The sequence below is a fragment of the Arabidopsis thaliana genome, chromosome 2, assembly GCF_000001735.4.
Source record: "Arabidopsis thaliana chromosome 2, partial sequence".
NCBI lineage: Eukaryota > Viridiplantae > Streptophyta > Magnoliopsida > Brassicales > Brassicaceae > Arabidopsis > Arabidopsis thaliana.
Genome location: NC_003071.7, coordinates 9,545,101 through 9,570,439, shown reverse-complemented (window position 1 = coordinate 9,570,439; position 25,339 = coordinate 9,545,101). Strand labels below are relative to the sequence as shown.

Below are 25,339 nucleotides of genomic sequence, written 5' to 3'. Positions count from 1 at the left end.
ACATGTTATTCTTGTTAAAAAAAAAATTAAAAAGGAGATATGTGTTGCTTCCGGACCTTCCGCCATGCAATATCACTATTTTAACATATATATACTGTCGCAACAAATAAAAGCTCATAAACCATAATTAATTAAATCTATTTGTTGGTTGACCAAACAAAATATTAGTTGTAAAAAAGTAAATATTTCCAATTAAACTGATATTATTTGCTTTTCACCTATTCTCATCAGATATTGTCGCTTGTATTTTTTAAAATTAAACCAAAAACAAACCGAATTGTTTTCGCTATACATAGTCACTCATCGAAGTTCAAACAAAGGCCAAACCAAAAGGCAAAACCATCGGATTATAAATTTATTTATTGATATACTAATTTTCTAAATTTGTTTATCAAATTATTTTTCTCACTTTTTTGTAGTTCTTTTATTTGTGAAAATTTATTTTATTTTATAATATTTAAATAAAATATAATACATATACATTAAACTAGGTTAGCTGAAATCTCCATGTGTCATGGTTGTTTCTAGTTAGAACTTAGAAGTGACCAATCTTACTTGTGGTTGTGGAACAAGTAACTCTAAATAAGTTGCAACAACAAAACTTCTTCAAACCTACTTCTCATCAAACCTCAAAACCCTAACTCCTCTATAAATACACACAAACTCCTTCATAATCTCTCCATCATCACTCACAATCAAACCTCTTTCCAGTGACAACTCAAACCCCTAATCCCCAAAATGGCTCACTGGTTGTCATCCCTAGTCATTGCATTAACATTCACAAGCTTTTTCACTGGTCTCTCAGCTAGTCGCCACCTTCTTCAATCAACACCAGCTATTACCCCACCGGTTACAACAACATTTCCACCACTTCCCACAACCACAATGCCACCATTTCCTCCTTCAACTTCTCTTCCTCAGCCAACTGCGTTTCCGCCATTACCAAGCTCACAAATACCTTCTTTACCTAACCCAGCACAACCCATTAATATCCCAAACTTCCCACAAATCAATATCCCTAACTTCCCAATTTCTATCCCAAACAACTTCCCATTCAATCTTCCCACCAGCATTCCAACAATCCCATTCTTCACTCCACCACCTTCCAAATGAGAAGCTAATTAAGCTCTATAGCTAGCTACTGCCACACAACACATGACCACGATACCATCTATCTATTGTTTGCATATTATGTGTTGTAAACTTGTAATGTTTTTTATTCTTTTTTTTGTCTAAGTTTGTTATTCTTTTACTGTCGTTTGATGTTATCCTTGTTGTTGATGTTGTTTTCTTTTAATCAGTTGTTTTTGTAATATATACAGCTTATTCTTATTCTAGTGATTACAAACTTTCTTGTTCCTCTTAATCTCTGTAAACCAAACAATATAAATTATATACGAATTATCATTCCCTGAAATGTTTGCATAGACAACTCAAATTACATGAGACATTCTGAAAAAATTATTAATCAACGTTTAATTCAATAATAACTTTGTCTTTTTATCGTTTAATCAATTACCTGAGCAAATCACGGACACCACCAACAATTTTAGAAGAAACCTTACCGATGATCAGATGAATGATACGACTTGTCCCTGGCGATGAAGCCCAGGCCCATAACTAGGCCCAATATATATGATCACATATGGTCCAAGATAACTTATCGTTATGTGCAGTAATTTACTGAAAACCAAAGACCATATTTTTATGTAATGTCCGTATAGCTAGGACTTTTAGAGATTGTGTCTGGCTAGAATAATTGCCCATTTCATAATTCTGAGAATTGAAAGAAATTTGGTATGCTAAGTTTTCCAATGTAAATCATTCAATGACAGTAGAGAGAGCTTCTGTCTTTCGTCAAAGGGAAAGCCATCAAAAAAGTCAAGAGTCAACAACTTCTAGGCCACTCCGACATCTTAGGTGACACGTGTGAGTTTGGTAAGAAGATTTAAAACGGCTTTTACTTGGCGGGAGAGGTACAACTACAAAGTCATTAGTCAACTCTTTTAGACCCTTTTTGGCCCAAACGTCCTCTTCGGGCCACACGGAGTTTATTAAATCGTGGTTTAATTGCTTAATTAATTTATATTTTATTTTATTTTTCCTTCTTTATTTGTTGCGTAATTAATTGTTTTCTTCAAATAAATAAAGTCAATGGTGGTATAACTCATTTCTTGCCGGTACAAGACCGAATGAAAAACATAATTTACATCACAAATGATAATTTTGCGATATTTTTTTATATAATGAAGTGAACCCATTTTGTTACGAACGTATAGTCAAATAACAAGAACTAAGTAGCCTATAAATATTTTTTCTTTTATAGTTAAGAAATTTGGAGGTCATGTGGATTATAAATTCTTCAAACCAAATTGGAAAACTAATTAGATCAAGCTTTAAAAAAAAAAAAAAAATGACTCGGATTTTTTTATAGTAATAGCAGTTCCCAGTTGGAACATGACTCGGATTAAAAAAAAGTGTATAATTGTAATCTTGCACACCAATCTGTCCACAACAGTTGGAAAGTTTAAAAAATATTAAACAAGTTAAGAGTACGTTTGGAAGGTCACCGTGATTATTATAATTAGATTAGTGTTTTATAATGTCTCATTGTAGTTTGACAAAGCCTGTTAGAGTATTATACTAGCCAAAAAACAGAACACGAGAAAAATAAAATAACACACATAGCTGTATTTCTTTCTTATTTGTTTAATATAGTGAATGTCAAAATACTTTTCTGAAGTACTAACAGATAAGAACTCAGTACGTAGCCTATTCTTGTAGTTTAGAAATTGGAGGTCATGTCTCATGTGTATAGTAATTTTCTTCAAACCAATGTTTTTTTATCGAAAATTAGATCATGTTAAAACCTTTTTTTGTTTTTGTCATAGTTCCCATTTGGAACTTATTAAAGAAAAACCAAATAATTATCCCCGTTGGATCTAGCTATATTAGTAATCTTGCGCTTATCTTTCCAACAACAATTGAATTTTTAAAAATATTAGATAACTTACCGTGATAAATTCCAAAACAAAAGTCAGTCACCGTGATAAATATAATCCGATTAGTCCATGTAATGTCTAATTGTATTATATCATTTGATAATGCCTGTTGGAGTATTAGAGTAGATAAAATAACATACATAGCTGGAATTTTTTCTTAATGTTGATCTCTTTAATATAATATAGTGTAAAAGTTAGTTATTTAGTAGTCAAATGTTAAATTAAATAGTTCACGATGGAAAACTGGAAGAAGACGTCAAAATATACTATTGACTTTTTTGTGCGAAAATATACTATTGACTAAGAAAACTAAAAAGTGGTATGAAAGACAAGTCAGAGCATTATTATTGCTTGTCTCTTAAATTAGTTCTTAGGTTAAGAACATCTCATTCTATCTCTTATATAAGAGATAGAATGAGATGTTTTTAGTAATCAATTACAAAAAAAAATCTTAAGAACTAATATAAGAGACAACCAATAATGATGCTCTCAGAAGCCTATTTATATTTTCAATTAGAATGTCCGGTTTAAGAGTTAAGACCCTTGCACGCGTGGCCTGAGCACGCCAACATTGCACAAGCATACGAGTTTACTATATGAAAAGAAAAGTCAATTATGTAGTAAGTGAAAATAAAATCTCATAGAAACGATTTGTCTTCTTTAACAACAAAATTAATAAAACCGATTTGTCTTGTGAAAAATTAAAAGAGATGTTTCTAGGCTTCTAGCAGAGACGTGGTAAACACTAGGGTTTTAGATAACACTGTAGGAAAATTAATTGGGTTTTGGTTAATGGTTACACAGCTAATTCACCCTTATTTTTTCTAAGAGGAAGAAAGAGTAAAAAATTAGTAAATTTGAGAAACGTTAGCATCGTAACACCAAATGACTCGACTACTCTCGTGCTTCACCGCATAGTATTTAATTATCTTATTTGTATCAACACAATGCATGAGTTCTGTATATATGAGTAATAAACAAACGTGGAATATACTTTCATGAGATGCAAAGTGGCAGAGGCATCAATGTAGGTAGGTAAGTTCTCTGAGGCTGCAAGAAGAATCTCTGTTTTTTATTTTAAGCAGAGCTTTATATATAGACGACGCCAATGGATGGCTCTAAGACAGTAAGACCTCTGACACTCAAATATTACTGGAGTATGGTTCCTGATACCATATTCTATATTCTACAATCTTTTAACTTTTACTAAAGGAACAATTCAAAAAAAAAAAAAGTAAGAAAAATTGTTATATCATATAATGTTTTCATATTCATAATTATTTATTCAGCTATTAGTTTAAAAATGGATTTTTTAATTAATATATTATTTGATATTGTATATGAAATAAGAGGTTCGAAACTAAATCAAGACGAAAACCAACTTATATAAAATCAAGATTAAATAATCGCATTCCATTATTAGACGTACACCAGAATCATAATCGTATGAAATCAATTACAAACAATTGATGAGAAAAGGAATCTATAATTCTTCAAGGAATAATCAAACATGGAAGGAAGAACAAAGAAAGCATCCCATGTGGTGGGGTGGAAAATAATTCAAGTGTCCATTAATATCTCTCTCTGTAAGGCTATAACCAATGAATAACACTGTCAATCCGGTACGAATACGATCACATCAAAAAGTGAAAAATGATGCTTAAACCAACTACCATTAATTCCTTTTTTGGCGTCAACATTGATTTTTCAATTTATTAAGATTTTTTTTACTAATGTAACATAGATGAAAGTGAGGTTTTCTCGTTACAATAAAAAAAAAAGAAGCTACATAGCCAGTAAGCCAGAGAACTAAACGTTTCTTGTACATGCATGTTGCATGAGAACTCTTCTAGTGAGAGAACTCTTGGCCCAAACAATCAATTTTTTGAAATATTAAATTAAGCTTACAAATTTGCAAGAGTGATGATTGCTATATTGCATAAGAGGTATTTAACTTGGATTTTTTTAAAAAAAAAAACAAATTGGGACGAAAATGTAGTCTTTCTTTTTTTGTGTGTGTAAAGATTAATATGTTAGAAGAATAGCTTATATATTGCTAAAAAAAATAAAAATGAATAGCTTATATATAAAATAGCAAAATCAAGAAAACGACATTACTTTTAAGCTGAATAGATATGAATTTTTTGAAATGCCAAAAGTTATTATATAATAGATGAACAAAGTTTTTTTTAAAATATAGTTATAATTTTAAAACGTACGGGATAAATTAAAAGATCACTTTTTCACGTTTTCTTTTTTTAACAAAACTTTTGTTAGATAATCTGAAATATTACTCATTATTTCCCATATTCTATTAAGTATTTGTGAATAAATTGTATACAGCTAAACACACATAAATTACAAATTTATTGATTTAATATACTTTACTACTTTGGTTAAAAAGTAAACATATTCAAATTCCTTTATTTCTTCTACTTTGGAGCTGCATTAAACAACTTCCTTGAATAATTACGTAATTAAAAACAAATTACCAAATATTTAGTCAAAAAATAATTTAGTGAATATATCAAAAATAAAAAATAAAGGAAAGTCGGACGATACTAACAAAATTATTAAAGGAAGATGAATTTCTCTTTCCTTGTGCGCAAAATAGCAACAAGTCTCCGCGTTTCCTCTCTTTCTCTCTTTCCCTTATTTAAACACACTTCGTCTTCTACCTCTAAACAATCTCACCTTCTCTCTCCCTCTCTATAACAAACATTAATACACACACCAAAAAAAAACCTGTTTATGTCTCAAAGATCTCTGATTCCTCATTCTTCTTCTATAGCTTTTGGTCTCCATTCTCATCTCTTAATCTCCAGTGAGATCAGCTCCAATTCTAACTGGTCTCTCTAAATAAAAAACAGAAATAAAAATCCAACCTTTTTCAATTTTCGTTCAATTTTCCCGGAAAAAAAAGCGATCCTTTTGATTTTTCGATTTCTCCAAGTAACAATTCAAAATGGGTCTAAAGGGTTTTGCTGAAGGAGGAATAGCTTCGATTGTTGCGGGTTGTTCGACCCACCCGCTTGATCTAATCAAGGTCCGAATGCAACTTCAAGGCGAATCAGCTCCGATTCAAACCAATCTCCGACCAGCTCTTGCTTTTCAGACTTCGACCACCGTCAACGCGCCTCCTCTACGTGTTGGTGTAATCGGAGTCGGATCTCGTTTAATAAGAGAAGAAGGCATGCGTGCTCTGTTTTCCGGCGTCTCCGCCACCGTTCTTCGTCAAACTCTGTATTCAACGACTCGTATGGGTTTATACGACATCATCAAAGGAGAATGGACCGACCCGGAAACAAAAACGATGCCTTTAATGAAAAAAATCGGTGCCGGAGCCATCGCCGGAGCAATCGGAGCCGCCGTTGGGAATCCTGCTGACGTGGCGATGGTGAGGATGCAAGCCGATGGTCGTTTACCGTTGACTGATAGAAGAAACTACAAAAGCGTTTTAGACGCGATCACGCAAATGATTCGCGGTGAAGGCGTTACGTCGTTGTGGAGAGGATCGTCTTTGACGATAAACAGAGCAATGCTTGTGACGTCATCGCAGTTGGCTTCGTATGATTCTGTTAAAGAGACGATTTTGGAGAAAGGGTTGTTGAAAGATGGGCTTGGGACTCATGTGTCGGCGAGTTTCGCGGCGGGGTTTGTTGCGAGCGTTGCGAGTAATCCTGTTGATGTGATTAAGACGAGAGTGATGAATATGAAGGTGGTGGCTGGAGTTGCTCCGCCGTATAAAGGAGCGGTTGATTGTGCTTTGAAAACGGTGAAAGCGGAAGGGATTATGTCTTTGTATAAAGGTTTTATCCCGACGGTTTCGAGACAAGCACCGTTCACGGTGGTTTTGTTTGTTACGCTTGAACAAGTTAAGAAGTTGTTCAAGGACTATGACTTTTGAAAAAAACAAGAGTTGAATTATGTTGAAGAAGATGAATGATGGTGGCGACAATAAGCTTCTCTTTTTTTCTGGTTATAATTTTCTTTTGATTATTTGAGTAGTTTTAAATTGTTTCCCATTTGTTGGAATAGATCTATGATATGATAATTCTTCTCATGGAGAAGAAAGAAAGAAAGAAACAGTTCATTTGATTCATTATTCAAGGCAGTGAAATACTTAGATTCGTTTATGTTAATTTTGAACTATGTAATATTCGTTTCTTTTTCTTGAAAGCTTTATTTTTAGTCAAAAAAAGATGATGCTTTACAAAGATTTTTTGGAAAGATTGAAGATCTTTGATAAAAAATCTTCGGTAATCAATGTTCAAGAAAAGAAAGCACCACACCACCGAATTTCGCATCAATTATTTAGATATATTTATGTTAAGTTTGAACTATGTAATATTCCTTCTTTTTTTCCTTCCGGAAACTGTTTTTCATTCAAAGATGAATTCTTTTTACATAGAGCTGAAATTCAAAGTAATAAATGTTCAAGAAAGCATTAGACCACGACCACCCAGGGGCGGACTCACGTTGTGATTGGTGGGGGCAACTGCCACCAGCAAAATATAAATAGTTGATGATATTTGTATAGAAATATTGTATGTAAGGTAGGAAAGTGGTAAGGAATGCCCCCACTAAAACCAAGAGGTCATAGCTTCAAACCCTTTTAGCAACATTTTGCCCCCATTAAATATTTCTTCTGGATCCGCCCTGAGACCACCTAATTTTACACCTTTTTCTTAGCAACAAAAAACTTCATATATCACTAAGCATGTTTGAATAGGTTGGTCTTATATGCAAACCACTCTCAAACCTGAGCTTAGATGGGAAAATATAGAAGTTCAAGAGAGAAACAGTCGGCGTGAACATTATTGTTCCTAGAGATATGATAAATCGAAAAGAATCTAAAACGGAAACGTATAAGATTAAAAGAATCAAGTTCTGTGGCAAATGCATGCCATGGTTCTTCATCATCTATGGCTTTTACTAACTTTGCAATCCGTTTCAACATGAAACGAATTCAGACTGTATTGTATCACGCTTCCGTAGTACATGAAGAGCACTTAACTCAGAGTGGAGAAGTGCAAATATATACAGTAATACAGAATACCTTGTCTGGCCTGTTTGTACACAATATTTAGTATTTGCCGACATATTTTATTTCCACCCAAAGCTATTGTTCAAGATATATTTGCTACGGTGGAAGTTAAAGAGTACAGTCCAGATAAATCGATATAAAAATTGGACTATAGGTATTTTTACATGGATTTTTTTACCTATAGAAAAAAAAAATGAAACTGAATTTAAGAAACCCCGATTCTTTTGAAAATCGTATAAACCATGGTATTATATCAAATCGTATAAAACAGTTGATATGAAATATATATAGATATATATTATTTATCATTGCTTGTTATATATATGGATTATTACTATGTCTTTACTGAATCCTCATACGACGAGATAAATGATTTTTAATTAGATGAAAGTTTCATGAAACTTTGGACATGTTCAAATTATTCTATAAATTAATTTCGAAGGACCTTTCCTAGCTATATATATATATATCAAAGATCAATAATAGACATGTATCAAGCTGTAGACAATGAAATATCGCAAAACGTTAAGATTACATCAGGTCAACCAAAAAGTTTCATTAAAAAAAAAGAGAGACAAAATCAAGAATCAGTAACAAGCACCCACGTGTTATTGAGATGGCTTTAGTTTCACACATACGTTACTATGTAGAATCTTCTTTCAGCATCATAAACTAAAAGCGCGTCTACGAGAACGCACTTTCCACACGTTTACCGACTCAAACCTAATTCCTCTTTTAAGTCATCAGAATCAGATTCGATCAACTCATTCGTTGCGTTGATATGGATTGTTCTCTTCTTACGGACATAAACGATTCTTTCAAAACTCTTGCTTTGTTGGAGTAATGTTTAGTAACGATTCTTTCAAAACTCTCAGCAAACATAAACTTTTGGTAACGATAAAGAACTAACACCAAATTGGGAAAAGAATCACACCAACTGTTTGAATTGGATACGAAACCATATAAAGCAGATGAACATAATAGACAAATTTTGATTATGTTACCCTATAAGAATAAGGGCAAGAGGATTTACACTTTGAAGTTGAATTTGAGTTTTACTAGATTAACATTGATTTATATATCATGGTTGATTCTTTTTGTAAAAAGTTTAAACCAAAATATAACTCCAAACTTGAATTTTATATATCTATTAAATTGACCAAGATAATTTCTAGGCAAATATTTGTAGGACGAACTACAATGATAATAGACATAGACAATACAAACATACAAGATCAGAGTAATAACAAATCACATTGTTATGGAATTTACCAAAATGTTACAAACCAATATCTATCAAAATCAAAACCAACAACCAGTCACTAACAGAATAACAACAAAAAATTGATGTTGAAAATTCTCATCTCGAACGGAATGCCGACGTCTTCGCTAGTGGACATGTCCACACTACACAATCAAAGCAATACCGTTCCATGTCTTTCTTTAAGATTATAGGTGATACAACATAATGAGCAGCAACATAGCAGAATCATCAAGAGTAATGAGTCAACGAAATTTCCAATCATCACTCATCAAAAATATAGAGACTATATTTACTAATAAGTGATGACGAGAAAGCTCAGCTGACTTCTTGAAATACTTTCGAAGATTCAACTATATTACTCTCATTCTTATTTATAATCATATAGACCGGGATTGGTAACTCTAAATCAATTACCTATATCAATAGCAAAATTCACAACAAAAGAAAAATTAACAGCAAAATTATTCGTAAAAAGTGAATTTTAGAGAAGCAGCTTTTTTTAGTTGCTCAGTTAACCGCTCAGGTCGACATTATAGTCGCTGACTCATTAAGCACAATGCTTTCAAAAAATATTTTTGCTCATCCTTGCAACAAAACAAAACAAAACATAGAACTAAGCAAGTAATGAAACATCTAAAGCAGAAAGAGTAAATCTTTGTCTTAAAATGAGATAAGTATGGTTGCTCAGCTAACCGCTCAGGTTCGACTATTTTGTCGACCGTTCATGAAGTGTAAACACTTTCAATTTCATTATAAGATCTCATCATTGCAACCATAACTAAGCAAGAAATTCACAAAAACCCCTTAAATCTAGAATAGAGAGAACACGAGACTACGTACTAAGCAGGAGTGCAGGACCAATTCAACATTCCCTAGAACCTCGAGACAGTATCTGATACATCTATAGATTACCTTTACATATATACTAACGGAGATTAGGGTTTCAAAAAACCAGGACACAAAATTGAGTGAACCATAAAGCAGAGAAAAAAATAGGGTTTTTCAGTTTTCGCCGGATCTCTCTTGTCGTCTTTAAGATGAGATATTTATATAGAGGAAGACTCTAGGGTTTTAGTTGTTTGGGCTCTGAGTTTCTTACTATTTGAGATAATTAAAAGGCCCAGATAATATTTATGGGCTTTTGATTGGACTGAGTTCTATTGATCAATCATTTCGAATATGGTGGGTAGGCGTAAAATGGGCTACAGTTTCTCTGTCGGATGAAGGACATCACATAATCATGAAAATAACTTTTGTATTGCGATTTTGAAGATGAACAAGCAGCGTTTCGTGACATAAGAATACCTAAGAAATAGTAAACTTGAATGTTGTCTTAATAAACTTTCCAGTTGTTAGACCATTTTCAGTAGGGATTTCTCATAAGAGTTTCTCACAATTAAATAAATAAAAATAATAAAAATAAAGGAGAGAGTGTATAGAAAGTTTCTCAAATGAAAAACTCTAAGATACTCTCTACAACCAATCATGACATTTCTCTTTTCACTATTGGTTCAATTTTTTAACTAATATTTTTTTTAATCAAATAATCAAATTAGAATATAATATTAATTTTTTTTTTGAGAAACTTTGTGAGTTTCTCATTGATGAAGATGCCCTTAAATTTGAATTCAAATAGTAGTTGACTAATGGTCAACGATATTTCTGTTCGGAATAGTAAACGTCGTCGACAACATTCGTTTTTTAGTTTCTAAAACATATATAAACCCTAAGAAAAAAAAATGTATTCTAAGGTTCGTAATTATATCGTTAAAGGACGTTTACTATTAGTTAACCTTTAACCGAGCTCAAATTTAACGACTTTAAAATTTATTTAGAGAAAATTAATTAGTTGGTGGTTTTATTTTAGAAAAAAAAAAGTTGGAGGTTTTTATTAGGAATTGTTTTCAATTCCAAGGTTTTATATGGAACGAAAAATATTGAAAGTTTTAGTTGGGAAAATGTTTTAAAATGGATATTTTATTTGAGATTTTTTCCTAATTATAATTATGTTGATAAGTCTTTGACTAGATGGAAAATGTAAAATAGAAGGGAAGAGGAGGCATTTTGGGTAGTTTAGCGTAATAGCCAACTAAGAGATTAGTATAGGCAATTAATCATGATTGCTCAATGAAAATCGTATATGCTTAGATCACAAAAATCCAAAGGCTTGCGCACAAATATGGAATAGCTTACAACTTTCAAAACCATAGAGTTACCAAAATGTGCCAGAAAATATTTTGGACCTTTTTGTGTTTTTATATAAAATGGAACAAGCGTGATTCTTACCCAAAGTAAAGTCAGCAATTTTGTAGTCAAGTGGTAAAGTAATTACATAGTTTAATAATCGTTGGATCCATTCTGATCTAGTAGTGGTCAAGCACATAGCTGTAGAACATAAGCGTTACACTATAACTCTAATTAATTGGAGGATCGGGCACCGAGCTGAAATCTCCGAACCTGAGCCAAAATTTCCGAATTCAACACCGAACCAAACAGTAAAATAACCAAAATTGAAAAGGAAAATATACCGAGTTTACTGATCTTAAACCGAACTCGAACTATAGAAAACCTAATCAAACTAACCAAATTACATTAAAAAAAACTATTATTTAGTTCACTATGTTCAATGTTTAACTTAGTATGCTATAGATCTAAGTAAGATAAACAATTTTGCAGAAGAAATAGATTGCAAAAACTCAAATATTTAACATGAATCATTAGCTAGTTACATGGATTGAGGAGTCCACTATAACCCATTAAACTATTCTTAATAGCTCTATTTCATTTGATTGTTGAATCTCGTTTTATTTGCTTGTTGTTAAACTCTATTGTTTTACTCGACTGTTGAACTCGACTTGCTTGCGTCTGATCATTTATGCTTCTTTGATTTTGAGTTGAAGTATGTGTTCCTGGTCTTTAGTGCTTTATTGATTTGTGTTCCTTGTTTTTCTTTAGTACTGGTAATCTTGCATTTTCTTTAGTTTATTGTTTTGTTTACTTTTGGTCTTTAGTTTCAATTGATATGCATGCTGCTTCATTGCTTAGTTGTTTAGTTCTTTACATTCTCCTTAGTATAGTTGCATTTGAATTTGGTATTGCATGTTAATCTATTGTTTAAGTTCAATAGAAACCCAAACCTTATCATATTTGACTTGACTTGACTTAAATAATTGTTGTTTATGTCTTGAATATTTGCAATCACACAAAGGATTGGATTGATACCCTTCTATGCTGCAATGATATTGATATGCTTAGTAGGGAATTCATAGATCATTGAGATAGTAAAGTATAAAATGGTTCTCTGAGACAAATTTTTGGCCTTGGTTATAAAGAACAAACTGTTTAGTATTGCTGAGATGTGGCATGTAGTTGTTATAGGCTCTCTGATTCTGAATGTAATTTATCTATTCAGTTTGAGAAGTCTCTCCTTCTTGGATTTAGAAGTATTTTTCTTTAGTAATATAGTGGGATGGCCTCAGTTGAGATAATAAAAGCGTGTCCAAACGAAACTGATAGTTTTGATTCCAAATGGAGATTATTTTCTAGAACCTAAAAACCCCAAAACAAAAAAAAAATCCGGAAATAAAGTTGTTTAGTAATTTTTCTTCAGTGACTTCCACTCCTTAGATAATCAATATCGTAATTGTTGTCATTGTTACTAGAAAACACATAAAATAATTTCCAAAATTTATATGTTAAGTAATATGTTGGAAACCCTAAAATCTGATGTTTGCTTGAGCTCATATCGCAACTTGTACGTTTACGTGAAGTCTAATCCACATCTGACTACTGCTAAAGTTAGTTTATCCTATTTAGTTTCTTCTGTAGTGGGGATATAATTTTCATAATCGTGACCGCTTCATAACAATGTCGAATGGGCCAAATCCGCGAACACTTCACCTAGTTAAAAGTTAAAAACCTAATAAAGGTGAGTTACATTACCTAAATCTTGATTTGAACTAAGCAATTTTCATGCTATGCGGGTTAGATTTCTAAAATTATTAGATCATTTATTAGCAAATATCTTTTGTATCAGATTACTTTGCCATATAACTAGGTGTTTAAGAATAGAGGAAGGATGTGAACACATGTTGAAAATGATGTCTAAACGATCGAATCCAAATTAACACTTATAAATCGATCCGGAAAATCATGAAAATGAAAAGAAATGTATAGTGTTAGTTAAACTGTAATTAACTTAAACATGACAAAATATTTTATATAAGTGAAGTTACTAAATGATTCGTCTTAATAGAAACATAGCCTTAGCTATATATTTTTTTCCTTAGGTTGGATGTTTCCACAACTCCGCATTTCATATTTTGTTTCTAAGGTTATGTGGTGGTAGTCCGATGTTTTAGGTCAAGTTTTGGTCGATGGTTCTTCTTTCTATCTTTGACATTTTCTTTTCTTGGCTTTCAATCAGTCTTTCATATCTACTACAGCGGTAAAAACAGTTGGGCGTCTTTAAGTTTATTCTACTCTAGTTCAAAATCATAAGTGATTGAGATCTTATTAGTTATTGTTTTTTCGGTTTATATCTCGACGTTACCGATGTTGGCGAATAGCACAAGGTTCCCTAACCTTAACCTCAAAAGAAAGATCCACTAAATAGAAGTAAATAAAGCATATGATTCAATTTCAGAAGTTTACAAAACACTAAACAAGAACATGAAAACCAAAAAATAGTGAATTGTCTTCTTTTTTGGGAATAGTATCTCTGGAGATTTCAACATTTATGACCAACTTATTTTTTTGGAATACTTTTTTTTTATCGTTGACTTTATGTAATTTCTAAATTTTACTATGACAATTTTTTTTTTTTTTTTTTTTTTGTCGTTTTTACTATGACAATTTAAATTTAGTTTATAAGGACTTGTGATATTAAACTATTAATAACAATATGATTTAAATTTTAAATATAATTTATATTTCCACATATTGTTCTTAGTGTATATTCTCTGTATTTTCCATTTCGAGTCTGTGGAGTGGTCTCTCCCCTCTCTACCCTAAAACACACTCACCCACTTTCCTCTGTATAAGCCTCTCTCTCCTCTCTCTTCTCCTCTGCCATGAAAATCGCAGTTCCTCAAGACAAAACCTCCTCAGAAATCTCCCATCTTTGATGACTTTTGCTTCCTTAGTTTTCACTTTCTTGTCCGAACGCTCTCAAAAACTTTGAGACCACCCCAATAAACGAATTAAACAGACTATTATCAATCAATACACAACACAACAATCAAACCAAACCCCATGGCTGAGAATCTTGCTTGTGGTGAAACCAGCGAGTCATGGATCATTGACAACGACGATGATGATATCAACTATGGCGGCGGATTTACGAACGAGATTGATTACAATCACCAACTTTTTGCTAAAGACGACAACTTTGGCGGCAACGGATCAATTCCGATGATGGGTTCTTCTTCATCGTCCTTGAGTGAAGACAGAATCAAAGAGATGTTGGTGAGAGAGATTGAGTTTTGCCCTGGAACTGATTATGTTAAGAGATTGCTTTCTGGTGATTTGGATTTGTCTGTTCGAAACCAAGCTCTTGATTGGATTCTAAAGGTATGTGATTTCTTCTTTTGATTGCTTTGATCTGTGTTGTGTTTTAAGACAAACCTCAAATCTGGTTTGGTCTCTTTTTGTGCTTTGTGATTGAGTTTAAGTGTGTTCTTTGATCAGTTTGATAGCTCATTCATTCTCTGATGTATTTATTATAGATTAATTGAATCTTCTCTATAGATTGAGGTATTGATCTTGTTGAGTAATTGAGTTCTTTTGTCTTTAATGCCAATTGTTCTACAGGTTTGTGCTCATTACCATTTTGGACATCTGTGCATATGCCTATCCATGAACTACTTGGATCGGTTCTTAACATCCTATGAATTGCCGGTAAGTTGCATCGTCTTTGCGGATTGGTTTCATCGTATTCGAGACAATACGATGACCGGTTTGTGTGTTTTCGATTGCGTAGAAAGACAAGGATTGGGCTGCTCAGTTACTAGCTGTGTCTTGCTTATCATTAGCATCCAAAATGGAAGAAACTGATGTGCCTCACATTGTTGATTTACAGGTGCAACTTACATTTAGTCCTTAATAGCTTCAGTCTTCTTACGAAGAGTCGAAAATCGAGGTTTTAGTGGAACTAATCTTGAAATGTTGTTCCTATGAGCAGGTGGAAGATCCCAAGTTTGTTTTTGAGGCCAAAACAATAAAAAGGATGGAGCTTTTGGTTGTCACCACTTTGAATTGGAGATTGCAAGCTCTAACTCCATTCTCCTTCATTGATTATTTCGTTGACAAGATCAGTGGTCACGTGTCGGAGAATTTGATCTATAGATCGTCAAGATTCATCTTAAACACCACCAAAGGTGCGTCATTTATTGATCAGAAGCAAGCTATAACAACATTCTTTCTTTATTTGCAACTAACTTGGCTTTGTTTAATGAGGAAGGCTGATACGTTTCTGTTTATAAAATTGAATGCAGCAATTGAATTCTTAGACTTCAGGCCTTCTGAGATAGCTGCAGCTGCTGCAGTGTCTGTTTCCATTTCAGGAGAAACAGAATGCATTGATGAGGAAAAGGCACTGTCTAGTCTCATATATGTAAAACAGGTAATTAACATTCGGTATGATAGCGAAAGACTTAAACCTTTACTGTTTCAAGAACACACATTTCATCTGATCATTGTCTTCCTTTAGCAGGAGAGGGTGAAGAGATGTTTGAATCTGATGAGAAGTCTCACTGGGGAGGAGAATGTGCGGGGAACTAGTTTATCGCAGGAGCAGGCGCGAGTTGCGGTAAGAGCTGTACCTGCAAGTCCAGTTGGAGTGTTGGAAGCAACATGTTTGAGCTATAGGAGTGAAGAGAGAACAGTTGAGTCATGTACAAATTCCTCACAGAGTAGTCCAGACAACAACAACAACAACAACAACAGCAACAAGAGGAGGAGAAAACAATGAGAGAGAATAAAAGAGTCATACATTGCTTTTTACAACCCAAAACCACAAGTACTCATGACATTTGAGGTTCTTATTTATTTTTTTGGTTTTTTTTTTCTACATAAATTTTCTTTTTCTTTCTTTGATTTCTCATTTTCAATCTGAAAATTGGATTGAATATGAGAGTTTTGTGAGAAAGGAAAAAAGAAAATAAGAGAGAGAGAGAGAGCTCTTTGGAAGGCGGCAAAATTAATAAGTCATTATTGATGATGATGAGAGACATCCCTGTTCTTGCTCCAAGGGACTTTTTTTTTTCTACATAATGTCAGAGATATAATTAAAAAAAAAAGAAATAGAAAGAGAATTAATTTTATGATTTTTGTGTCCTCAAATATGCACTATAGTATATATCTTTTATTTTAACATATGTCAGAAGTTATAAAGTATCATATAATGCAGTAGAGATTATTTTAAATTTATATTAAAAAAAACTTTTATCACAGAAAAATCTATATTCTCTCCATTTTACAAAAAATTTGTTGTTCCTATAAATATGCATATATCATGTTAAAAAAAACTGTTGTTCCGATAAATTTTTATCACATAAAAATCTATATTTTCTCCATTATCGGAACATACAATTTTTTCTAAACTGTTCTAAATCACATCGTAGTGACATGAGATTACATTTTTGTGAATGTAGTATTGAATTGGAACACTGTAAATATTGATGACTCTAGTACCTATAATTTAAATTCAAATTATTTAGAAGCTTTTCAACAATTAAGTAAGATATTCCTAAATATTTTCAACAATTAAGTAAGACATTTCCAAAAAAAATTTAAAAATAATACTAAATTTGTGCTATTTGTGGAACATTCGAAAACATGTGATATTTTTTTTGAAACTAAACTTATTTTTGCCCTTAAATATATTCAAGTTCTTACTATTCTCAAGAACTTCTAGTTATAAAAAGAAGTACAATTGACATTATTTAAAATTAAAATAATTTCTAAAACGATATACAAGAGAATTTATTTTTAAAAACCCTTACTATTTACCTGGTTACTGGTTAGTAACTTATTACATATTAATACAACCCTTGAATTTTATGTATTTTTACTATTATCTTTGCTTTGAAAAAAAATATCTAATTTTCCCAACAACAAAAATACTTAATTGGTTTAAAAGACAATTGCATGTTTTGGGGATTGGAGAAGAGAAAACCACAATGGGCCCCGAAAAGAGTTTAGTGGGCCCATTTATTTTTGTTTTGACTGTGCGACCGGTCAACATCTCTCTCTATCTCTCTCCTCGTGTCTGAGAAAACAGAAAAAATAATAATCTCTGAGCATAAGAAACCTTGGGAATCTACTGCCTTCTTTTCGCTTATTTATGCACATAAATAATATATTTCTATATTCTTTTGTTGTTTTGTATTTAACTATTTATATATTCTGATGCAGCTCAATATTATTATAAGCAATTAATATAGCTAAACGTGATTACCACCCATTTACGAACATAACTCCAAAGTACTTAAGTTAAGTTCATCTAAAACAACATTTTTACTTCTAGTTTTAATATTCAACAAATAATAATACTATACCAATATTTTTATTTAATTAGTGTGATTGAGTTATTTAAACGGCGATTTTGTTGTTGTTTTATTTGTAAACTTTAAGTGTGTTAATTTAAGTTTTATGGATATAAAAGAAACAAGATTTAGTTAATAAAAATTGAATCTTAGATCTTAGATCGAGAATGGTGTAAAACGAGATGAGCATCTTCTTGGGGGTTTCAAATATGTATATGCATGTTTGTGTGTAAAATTTAATTTATTCTTCCATTATGACAACTTTTTTAAAAAGGTTAAAAAAAATTTTAACACTATGCATGCTGGCGGAGAAATATTTTGATATGAATATTACAAACAAAATTAAAACTACTCATCTAAAAAAGGTTATAACATAAAAATATAGATGCAAGTTTTTGGAATTTCTTTACTCGTCTCTTTTCGTAACATGTATACTTGTGGATCTGTGTGTGGTGTGTTCTTTAGTGTGTGTCTAGCAACCTAATTCAGCGATTTACAAATAGCTGTTTTTAACTCAAAATATAAAACTAATAATAGTTTACAAGTGAAAGACAAAGAGTTGGGAGTCCCGCATCCGTTAATAAGAAAAATAATACTTTTCTATCGTTGTGGTAGCTCATGCGCTACCTCCAAAACAACAAGGCAAACATAATATACGTAAATACATAATAAATTGGAGAAAAATATATGATTTTTCATCTATCCAAATAAATAGAAAGTATGATATGTCAAACTACTACTACTAATAAAAATTACAGTGACTAATAAAGTATATGAATCTAACCATATACAAGTTATTTTATCTAATTTTCTATATACAAATGCCAAAGTGTTAATCATGAGTACTAAATCCGTTAACCTTAAAATTAGAATTTTAAATCAAATTAGCACGATAAACTTGTTTTGATTGATAACAATAACGGAAACGAATCTAGTTTAACATAACATCGTGATTTCAGACAACTTTTTAACTTTAGTGTTTGGAATATTTATACATATCGGTAATATCTATAAACTATATACGAATATATAAGTTCCAAGTGTACATGTAAGTTGGTATATGCGGCATGCCTGGTCTTTTTTTCTCAATATACAATTAACTAACTATTTCGTCATTTCAGATTTTGTTAAATATTCTCAAACACACAAGACACTGTACTTTTTTCTTATCAGTTATCTAATATTAATTTTCGTCAGCTTATATTATGGAAATGGAATCCATGATAGCATATTATGCTTTGTTTTTTTAAGAAAATAATACAGGATAAGATATAAAACTACACGTTTAAGCCATAAGGTAGTTATTTTATGTCATGTTTTAAAAACAACACAGGAACTTTTACTATTAGTTCAAAATTAGACATCTAATTAATGTTAACAAGAAGGATTTTGGTTCTCGCAAACATTAATTACACACGTAATGGTAATTATTTTATTCTTATCTTATGTAATCTCATCAACTTTTGATCATCCACACTTGTAGATTTAAGATTCTCTGTATAATGATTTATATTATTCTTAAAACTTTAAATTATACCAAACATAGAAAAGCTCAAAAAGAGAAAAAGTAAAATGGGGGAAAAAGGGTAAAAAGAAAAGAACAAGGGTCAACATGTAAAAAGTGAAAAGTGTGGGGGAGAGTGCATTTTGAGGGAGTCATAAAAGTGTGGGGAACCTTTCGAACTTACTTGCATAGTTTTCATCTTCTCTTTAGTTAGCCTTCACTTTCTTGCTTCTCGTTTTTTAGTCACAGTTATAATTATTCTTTTCGTAAAATTTAGTACTCAACAATAAGAATTATTTAAATTAAGTGAAACGACTGAGAATTTAGCTCTATAAAGAAAAATGAGAGTAGAATGATATCTAGTTATTGAGATTTCAATAATTATAATTTATATGAAATTTCAATCTTTAATCTCGCATACACAAACTCTGAATCATTTAGAAATTTGTTACCAGTGAAGATAATTAAAAAGGAAAAACCAAAAAAAAAACAAGAAGGGATGAATTACCTAAAAACAGGTAAAAAATGAAAGATCATACAAGTTAAGAACCACAAATACAATACTATATACTTTTTGTAGTTTCCAATAGGTCTAGGCATTCAGATTTTCGAATCGTATTATCCGAAATATCCTAAATAGCCAAATTATCCAAAATCTATCCGATCAAACATAAAATTATAATATGTAATGAATTGTTTTGGAGTAGCGGATACCCGATCGGATTTTGGATATCTGATATGACTCGAATTTAACAGGTCAACCTGATTTTACTAAGAGCACCTCCAACGGGAGGTTTTATTGGAAAAAAGTTGAGTCTCTCTTGTTTAAAGTGAATAAATAAATTAAAATACAGAATAAGTTAGAGAATCGGCTTTCTCGACAGAGTTTTTGGAAGCTGAGAGAGTCCCATACGTGGCGCATCGTGGTTGGCTCTTTTAGTTTTAACAAAAGCAAACAAAAATATTCTCCTCTCTCTACTTCTCTCTTCTCCAATTGAACTTTCTGAAGCAAAGATTTTTGCTTATCTTATCTGAATCTTCGTCGCTAATCTGATATAAATTTGAAGATATGATCAAAGCCACCATGGATCTTGGTTGCCTGGATTTGGGATGTCTTTCTGACAAGAAAAGCGGCGTCGGAGTTTCCAATCTAATGGATTTTGTTTTCCCGTCTGATGTCTTCCAGTGACATTGAATTGAGTTTCTTCCTGTTCACTAGAAAAATTAGGGTTGGTAATTTAGGCTCTCGTATAGGGGAATTGAAAATGGCAGTTCCGGAATAGTGAAGCTGTTGTTTGGTGTTGTTTAGGAGGTTGTGAGATAGGAAGATGATTAAGCTTTGATTGATTTAGTTGTTTACATGATCTGCTTTTGTCGCAATGCCATCGTATTAGTTGGAAAATCTAGCTAACCACCTGGCTAAATTAGTTCATCCATCATGCTTCAATATGTTTTCTCTACTGGAAATATGAATCTAAAGTTTGTATGTTATGTATGGAATCTTACCAGTTTTTTTTGTTTTGTTTTGGACTCCTTCTTTCTTAGCATTCTTTGATTCCTTCTTCTCCCTCATATGGGGATTTTACATTTACGTTCTGTGGCAGACCCACTACATGCTATGACTTGCAAAATTGCAGAAGAAAAAATATACTGTTGGAGTCAAAGAGTTGCAAAGGGTATGGATCCTTGTTTATCCTAAGCTTTTTTTCCTGTAAAATTTATAAATGGAGATGATTGTTTAAGTTGTAACATTGAGACCTAGGTAGTATAGTTTCCACTTAAATCTCCATCGTTTTCTTTTGAAAGCTGTCTAAGTGGATACTCTGGATACTAATTTTCGTTAGAAAAATCACTAGAGATGGGTTCGTTTGGTTGTTTCATAAAATACTGCAAAACAATAATTTTGATACCAGTTTTCTGCTAACTTCATGTAGCTATGTTTCATGGCCATTATATATGTCTCGAACAAAAGAGAAAAGTTTTTTTGTGTCCAATTCAATGCATTCATTTGTTCTAGTAAATTTCACTTGTGGTGAATCTCTTTTCTAATAAAGTTTTAGCTAAGTTTCCTGAGCTTAATTTTGCTGACTTTTGATCAATGTAGTTAATCAAGGCAATTCTTTCAACATGAAAGTTTAGAGAGACTACCACTAGAGAGATTACCATTGGACTCTTAAAAATTAACAAAAACAAAACATAAGCTCTCTTCTAATAATTTGACAAAAAAAATATTAAATAATTGTAGAGAGTCCATGGGGAGGCTCTCACCATTGAAGATGGCCTAAGTAACCAAAACCGGTTCGGATCGATTTGGATCGTATTTTTTAGATTATATGCACTTTCCAGTTTGAATTGTAAGAGAGGCGTGAACAGAGAGATTAAGGAGAGAAAGTTGAAGGAAGAGACAAAGAACAATTAAAAGAACAAAAGTGGCCCTAAGGAACACATTTTAACTCTACCAAAGTTTTGTAATTGATAAATAACTTCACTATTTGCACACACACAAAAAAAAAGATAAATAACTTCAATGACTTTCCTACTAAAATTAAATAAATAATATGATTTGATACATCATAACAAGGAACCAAGAATGCTACTGTCTATACATTTCAAGGCTTATTTTTATCATCAGTTTGTTTCGTGATTGAATAATAATATCTTTTTAGATGAAATCGGGTTGGCCCGTTGATGTCAAGCAACGATGCCACATTCGACTATTAGGATCCACTGATTTTGGATATGCAATTACCTCAGTGATTGGCAAATATGCATAGTGAGTGTTGATTATGCCTACCGTGATTCCACTGTATCCAGCAAACGCACCATGAACCTGTTTTTTATAAGATCATAAGCTTAACAAATTCAATGGACTTAAAACAAATCGGAACATTTTTAGTTTCTACTTCTAAGATTCTTATCTAAAGTGATGAGAGAGTGACTTGAAGAGATGTGTGTGTGAGTGACTTACAGCGTTTTGTCCAAGAACGGTGCAGAGGATACCATCCGAGGCATTTGCACGTACAGCGCGAATCATGTATGTTGGATCAATATACTTCACATCTATTGGAGTACTTATTTCTTTGAAATACTTCTTAGTCTATTCGACAAAACAAGAAGAAGATAGATTGTCAAATCATAAAGAAGCAACAAAGTTTACACTATGGAAATCTCAAGTCTCAACCAAATGTTGCTTATATCTAACCTCTTGTTGAATATACACACCGAAATCACCAAGTACGGCGTTTCCAGATGCATCTTTGGCATTGGTTTTCTCAAGAAAATTCTGAAACAACATGCCAAGAAAATGTAAACAAAGATATAACTTCTGGACAAAGAACTCAAGTAGAGGAAATAGCTCCTTAATTTGGGGTTGAATTATAGTTACCTGTCCAGCTCCTTCTGCTACACAGATCACAGCAGAGCCTTTTGTTTCAATAAGGTACTTCAAATGCTTCAATACACCATTAGGCCCATGAAGATTGAAGGGAACCTTTAGATGCATAGGATCTCTTAGAGCGAGCTCATCAATCATGTTTTGGAATTTGAAATAATAACAAAGAAGTACCTCAGGAATCAAACAGATGTCGACTTGTCCACTTGCTAGAGAGGCTTGCATAGCAATGAAACCACTGTTACGACCCATCAGTTTTACAACGCCAATGCCATGATAAGCACTATGTGCCTAATACAGAAGGCCCAAATAGCAATGGTTAAGTACTTAAAGCAAAGAGACATGTTAGTGAATATCCTAAATGAGAGTACATGAAAGTTACCTCAATGTAAGCAGAGTTAATTGCTCGTTGAGCTTCTTCAACAGCAGTATCAAACCCAAAAGTTTTATCCATATGTAAAATATCATTGTCGATGGTTTTTGGCACACCAACTACAGCTACCTTTATCTTTCTTTTGCGGCACTAGAATTGAAAGCAAGAATGTGAATGGTAAATCAAACTAGACAAACTAAAGAAAAAGAAAAAGAAAAAATATCTTCACACGAACTACACTTAGTTAGTTTCAAGTGTTAAGTAACGAACCTCATTGTGTATAGCGTTGGCGCCAGCATGAGTTCCGTTTCCACCGAGCACGAAAAGCATGTTGATTCCTCTCTCCTAAGTAAATTCAATTTTCAGAATTCAGAATCTGTGATCTCATAAAGTTCCTTAAGGACTGAAAAAAACTAAATGATACCTCCATGCTGTCGACAATTTCACTCACACTCGGGCCTCCACGTGAAACTCCAAGCAAACTTCCTCCAGATAAATGAATATTCTGAACCACTTTCCTTGATAACTGAAAGCACAAAAAAGCAAACCATAAGCCAAAACAGAAACAGAGATTCGGGTTCCTTTTTCTCGAAAGAGCACAATCGAACAATACCGGCATTTCAGTTAGATCTTTATCAGAGAAGCCTCGATAACCGAAAGGAATCCCCACAATGTTCTTAACACCATAAATCTCAAGAGTAATGACAATCTGCAATGTATCCATACAACACAACAATCAAAGGTCTTTAGTAGGACTTCACACACACACACACACTGTTTCTATAATGCCAAAGTTTCAGATACAAACTCACATGTCTGATGACATCATTGAGACCAGGGCAAAGGCCACCACAAGTGATAATCGCAGCTTTCACTTCTTCCGGCCTGAAGTATATCTTCTCCCTCGGACCAGCACGGTGAATCCTAAAGATCCCATCACACCAATTATAACCAAAAACCAAAAAAGAACCACAAATCCAAACTCAAAGAAAGTCCAAATGTTTACCATTGTTCAACCCAAGAACAGTCATGATCAAGGCACTCAGCTCCAGCAGAAGTAGGTGAGGAGTAACTAATAACCTAATTTCCAAAACAAGCCAAATCAATCTTACAAAGTTCAGTAAAATAAAAATAAAAATCTGAAGTTAAACCTTGAGAAGAACTCTATCATTGTTATTAATGTATCCATGCCATTCTTCATCAGAAGGGTAACCACCAACAAAATCTTCCGTCGGAGACCTAAATTATCAAAACTCCAATTTAATAGATTTTCCAAAACCCAGAATCTGGTACCTCAAGCTAAAGTAGTGATCTGACCTCATCTTAAGACAAAACGTTGAACGAATGGCTTCAGCATCAGGTAAGACATCAGTGATGTGAGGTATGCTGAATCGTTGCTCGAAATCTTTCTCATACTTTAATTTCCAATCTGGATCGCTGAGATCGATCGATGAAGCTGAGGTTTTGCTGTGTTGAATCTCCGAAGCTCGCACCGAGACGCGAGATCGTGATGAGGGATTCACCGGAGATCTCGATTTCCGGAGGATTAAGGAGGTGAGTCCGTGAGAAGGAACGAGAGAAGAAGAATTGTTCTTGTAAGGAACGGAGATCCCGGAACTGATCGCCTGAGAAAGAGCATCCATGGCGAATAAGAAGATTCCGATCGGAGATCTTTTTGCTTAGTTTTCTCAGTCAACTAAGTTTTTTTTTGGAGGGAGTTTTTGCCAAATTTACAAAACAAAAAAAACACAACGACAGTGTTAGATCACAGTACTTTGGCTCTTTAGATTAACGAAGAAGTACGAAACAAAATCTAACTTCATTTTTTGTCTGTAATATTTATCACGCCTCTAAATATGTAAAAATCGTCTTCAACAAAATTAGTGACTAGAACTTCTGTGAATAAATTTCGAATTTAGTTAGTGATCTTTGGAATAAATCCTAATCAGATGCTCTTATAATTCGTAAGTTGAATCTGATTCGATGAAAAGATAATGAAATACTTTTCGAGCTGATAAACCCTTTAACACAAAAAAAAAAATACTTTTCGAGCTGATGCTTTGCAGAAGTCAAAGGAGTTGTGTATTTTGAACTTTATTGGGGCAAATTAGTAAATATCAAAAGTTGTGCGGCAATTTCGTACATGGGTGCGAGTAAATTTCGTTTCTTAGATCTACTGGTTCGGTATATTTTTCAGTTGTCACTGGTGGAA

The 25,339-nt window shown here is 32.7% G+C and overlaps 4 protein-coding genes, 2 long non-coding RNA genes and 4 other non-coding genes across 11 annotated transcripts, besides 1 other annotated feature; 5 read left to right on the top strand and 5 right to left on the bottom strand.

Moving 5' to 3' along the window:
* The first annotated feature begins 655 nt into the window (after positions 1–655).
* Positions 656–1,417, top strand: AT2G22510 (hydroxyproline-rich glycoprotein family protein). Its single transcript, NM_127817.3, has one exon. The coding sequence runs from the start codon at positions 739–741 to the stop codon at positions 1,111–1,113; it is 375 nt and encodes a 124-aa protein (NP_179837.1). The 5' UTR covers positions 656–738; the 3' UTR covers positions 1,114–1,417.
* A 4,172-nt stretch (positions 1,418–5,589) lies between these two features.
* On the top strand, positions 5,590–7,666 carry UCP5 (uncoupling protein 5). Its single transcript, NM_127816.3, has one exon. The coding sequence runs from the start codon at positions 5,968–5,970 to the stop codon at positions 6,907–6,909; it is 942 nt and encodes a 313-aa protein (NP_179836.1). The 5' UTR covers positions 5,590–5,967; the 3' UTR covers positions 6,910–7,666.
* Positions 5,754–5,861: a sequence feature (AT2G22500.uORF1).
* A 1,850-nt stretch (positions 7,667–9,516) lies between the features above and the next one.
* On the bottom strand, positions 9,517–9,679 carry MIR779. The gene has a single exon (NR_140646.1). It is a non-coding gene; the product is annotated as a microRNA ath-MIR779 precursor (primary transcript).
* A 137-nt stretch (positions 9,680–9,816) lies between these two features.
* AT2G07615 lies at positions 9,817–9,904 on the bottom strand. The gene has a single exon (NR_140231.1). It is a non-coding gene; the product is annotated as an other RNA (small nucleolar RNA).
* Positions 9,905–9,993: 89 nt separating this feature from the next.
* On the bottom strand, positions 9,994–10,085 carry AT2G07605. Its single transcript, NR_140230.1, has one exon. It is a non-coding gene; the product is annotated as an other RNA (small nucleolar RNA).
* Positions 10,086–14,272: 4,187 nt separating this feature from the next.
* On the top strand, positions 14,273–16,643 carry CYCD2;1 (Cyclin D2;1). Of its 2 annotated transcripts, none has more exons than NM_127815.4 (6): positions 14,273–14,884; positions 15,125–15,211; positions 15,294–15,392; positions 15,495–15,690; positions 15,808–15,935; positions 16,026–16,643. In NM_127815.4, the coding sequence occupies exons 1-6, from the start codon at positions 14,567–14,569 to the stop codon at positions 16,281–16,283; spliced, it is 1,086 nt and encodes a 361-aa protein (NP_179835.1). In that variant the 5' UTR covers positions 14,273–14,566; the 3' UTR covers positions 16,284–16,643. The 2 variants fall into 2 exon arrangements, with proteins under 2 accessions (NP_179835.1, NP_001189576.1); NM_001202647.1 differs by having other exon boundaries at positions 14,295–14,884; positions 16,023–16,637.
* A 3,418-nt stretch (positions 16,644–20,061) lies between these two features.
* Positions 20,062–20,517, bottom strand: AT2G07595. The gene has a single exon (NR_140229.1). It is a non-coding gene; the product is annotated as an other RNA (long non-coding RNA).
* Positions 20,098–21,295, top strand: AT2G07585. Its single transcript, NR_140228.1, has 2 exons — positions 20,098–20,855; positions 21,003–21,295. It is a non-coding gene; the product is annotated as an other RNA (long non-coding RNA).
* Positions 20,356–20,791, top strand: AT2G22482. Its single transcript, NR_143757.1, has one exon. It is a non-coding gene; the product is annotated as an other RNA (non-coding RNA).
* Positions 21,296–21,799: 504 nt separating the features above from the next.
* PFK5 (phosphofructokinase 5) lies at positions 21,800–25,157 on the bottom strand. The gene is made up of 13 exons (NM_179694.4): positions 24,445–25,157; positions 24,279–24,366; positions 24,134–24,207; positions 23,940–24,051; positions 23,741–23,836; positions 23,552–23,653; positions 23,398–23,472; positions 23,137–23,277; positions 22,929–23,045; positions 22,749–22,853; positions 22,566–22,646; positions 22,332–22,460; positions 21,800–22,193 (listed from the first exon to the last, which is right to left on the bottom strand). Exons 1-13 carry the CDS (start codon positions 24,768–24,770, stop codon positions 22,026–22,028), a joined length of 1,614 nt encoding a protein of 537 aa, NP_850025.1. The 5' UTR covers positions 24,771–25,157; the 3' UTR covers positions 21,800–22,025.
* Positions 25,158–25,339: the final 182 nt, after the last annotated feature.

What these genes read in the sequence shown, in the direction of transcription:
- PFK5 (NM_179694.4), bottom strand. Translation starts at nt 24,770, where the DNA reads ATGGATGCTCTTTCTCAGGCGATCAGTTCCGGGATCTCCGTTCCTTAC. An exon ending in CCAACGCTATACACAATGAG is followed by an intron (nt 23,278 to 23,397) that starts GTTCGTTACTTA and finishes TTTCAATTCTAG; the next exon opens with TGCCGCAAAAGAAAGATAAA. An exon ending in TTAACTCTGCTTACATTGAG is followed by an intron (nt 23,046 to 23,136) that starts GTAACTTTCATG and finishes CTTCTGTATTAG; the next exon opens with GCACATAGTGCTTATCATGG.
- UCP5 (NM_127816.3), top strand. Translation starts at nt 5,968, where the DNA reads ATGGGTCTAAAGGGTTTTGCTGAAGGAGGAATAGCTTCGATTGTTGCG.
- AT2G22510 (NM_127817.3), top strand. Translation starts at nt 739, where the DNA reads ATGGCTCACTGGTTGTCATCCCTAGTCATTGCATTAACATTCACAAGC.